Source organism: Penaeus monodon, chromosome 14, assembly GCF_015228065.2.
Source record: "Penaeus monodon isolate SGIC_2016 chromosome 14, NSTDA_Pmon_1, whole genome shotgun sequence".
Taxonomy (NCBI): Eukaryota; Metazoa; Arthropoda; class Malacostraca; order Decapoda; family Penaeidae; genus Penaeus; species Penaeus monodon.
The window spans coordinates 17,873,902-17,875,804 of NC_051399.1; the positions used below are offsets into that span (position 1 = coordinate 17,873,902).

Below are 1,903 nucleotides of genomic sequence, written 5' to 3' on the forward strand. Positions count from 1 at the left end.
GCTTCGAGTGATTTCCTGGCAGGTGCACCAACCAAGGGCCGAAAAAAAATCCCCCAGCATTGCCTAACTGATTGAATGTACAACCTATACCTTGAAAAAAGAAAAGAGAATAATAACAATATTGCCTATAAACCATAAAAACATGTACCACACCAAATCTCACCTCTACCTCCTAGAAAATGTTTTTACTATCAACTTCACTCTATCTATATGCATGCCAGGCAGCATATCTAACCATCAGGTTTTTACTTTGTATATCAGACTGTTTCATCCTCCATTTGACAATGTGAAATACATTACCTTAGCAACAGGAATTTTTTTGGAATAAACAAGGTTGAAAACTTGATGTACGAGTCTAAATAAATCATAATTAACCAATTGGATCTGGGTAAAAAAATATTTACATCATGAAAAAAATTTAGCTGAAGCTTGGGGTAATGGGAATTAGATATAGTTGCCAAGTGGCGGATGACAGGGAAGTCTCGTCATGAGTGCACAAACTCTTGGAGGAAGAGCTCATGCATTATTTTCGCTGGTGAACATGGATTAAATGTACCATCCTTGAGCCATGCCTGGAAGAGTACCAACTCCAGGGAGGACATTAATTCAATACTCTGGAGACTATTTGTGCTCAGTGTGACAGGCAGTGCAGGGTGTATTACAGAAAGTTGAATAATATAAAAACATAAAAAATTACTCAAATAACACATTAATATAGAGTCTGCCCAAGTAAAATAGAACAAATGACAAATATAGACCCCTGGAAAATATCAAAGCATTAAGAAACACTTACGCATAAGAAAAGGCAAGAAGACTCAATAACAGATGTTCCTGTGAGCCACACACCCATGAGATCCTTACTAAAGTAAGACTAGAGCTGGATTTTGGTCCATGTGCAGGCCACAAAGCATCCAGATCCAGTGGTCGAAAATAATAATTCCTCAAATCTAATACAAATCCCTTAGTTTTACCTGTGGCAGTTGTACGTTCATTTGGAGGGAACCACCTGGATGAAACTAAAGAAGGAGCAGCTCCAATAACAATGCCTGCCATTCCATTGAGTATTGCACCCACATGTGCTAAACTGAAAAAAGACAAAGAAATAGAATGAAAACTGACAGAAATACAATACCTGCACTTCTACTTTGATCATAATTTAATGTACAAGAGAAAATCAGACCTACCTTATTCCATTCAAGTTCCATGTAGGTTTTTTTACCATTGTCATTACATATAATCTAGTCTTCTTAACTTTATCGCTTTCTTCTCATTGCTATATTATTGTAAGAAACTTTTATAATTCCTATATTTTGAAAATAAAAATCACATGATATAAAAAACAAATTGAATCAACTTACATAGTAAAAGCTTTCTCATCTGTGGTTAAGCATCTGATCCCTGTTCCCAAAGCCATAAATACTGCAGTTAACAGTAAAGCTACACGAATGCCTGTGGAAGATCAAATAGGAAAAAAATTACTTGATGAAAATTTATTTTATTCTTTAGTGTTTGAACTTTTTTGTATACCTCTATCAATATATTTATATATGCACAAATATCATGGCATGACGGTTTCATTCACAAATTACTCTGAGAGGAAGAGGGTGAGAGAGAGAGAGAAAGGGAGGGAGGGAGGGAGAGAGAGAGAGAGAGAGAGAGAGAGAGAGAGAGAGAGAGAGAGAGAGAGAGAGAAAGGGAGGGAGGGCGGAGGGAAGGAGAGGGGGAGAGGGAGAGGGAGAGGGAGAGGGAGGGAGGGAGGGAGAGAGAAAGAGAGAGAGATCGGGAGAGAGTCGGTGAGGGAGAGAGAGATCCGAGGGGGAGAGGGAGGGGGGAGGGGGGGGAGCGGGGAAGGAGGAGGGGGGGAGGGGGGAGCCAAAAAGGGAGGGGAGGGGGGAGGGAGGGA

The 1,903-nt window shown here is 39.8% G+C and overlaps 1 protein-coding gene across 1 annotated transcript in view; it reads right to left on the reverse strand.

The window, feature by feature from the left end:
• Nucleotides 1–1,449, reverse strand: part of LOC119580602 (solute carrier family 49 member 4 homolog) — a gene marked incomplete at its 5' end in the record, with an annotated part of 24,489 nt that extends 23,040 nt beyond the window's left edge. The window contains 3 exon segments of the mRNA XM_037928711.1: nt 1–90; nt 972–1,084; nt 1,359–1,449. The exon segment at nt 1–90 is cut by the window's left edge and continues 69 nt beyond it. Of these exon segments, the coding sequence (XP_037784639.1) occupies nt 1–90; nt 972–1,084; nt 1,359–1,449 (294 nt within the window).
• Nucleotides 1,450–1,903: the final 454 nt, after the last annotated feature.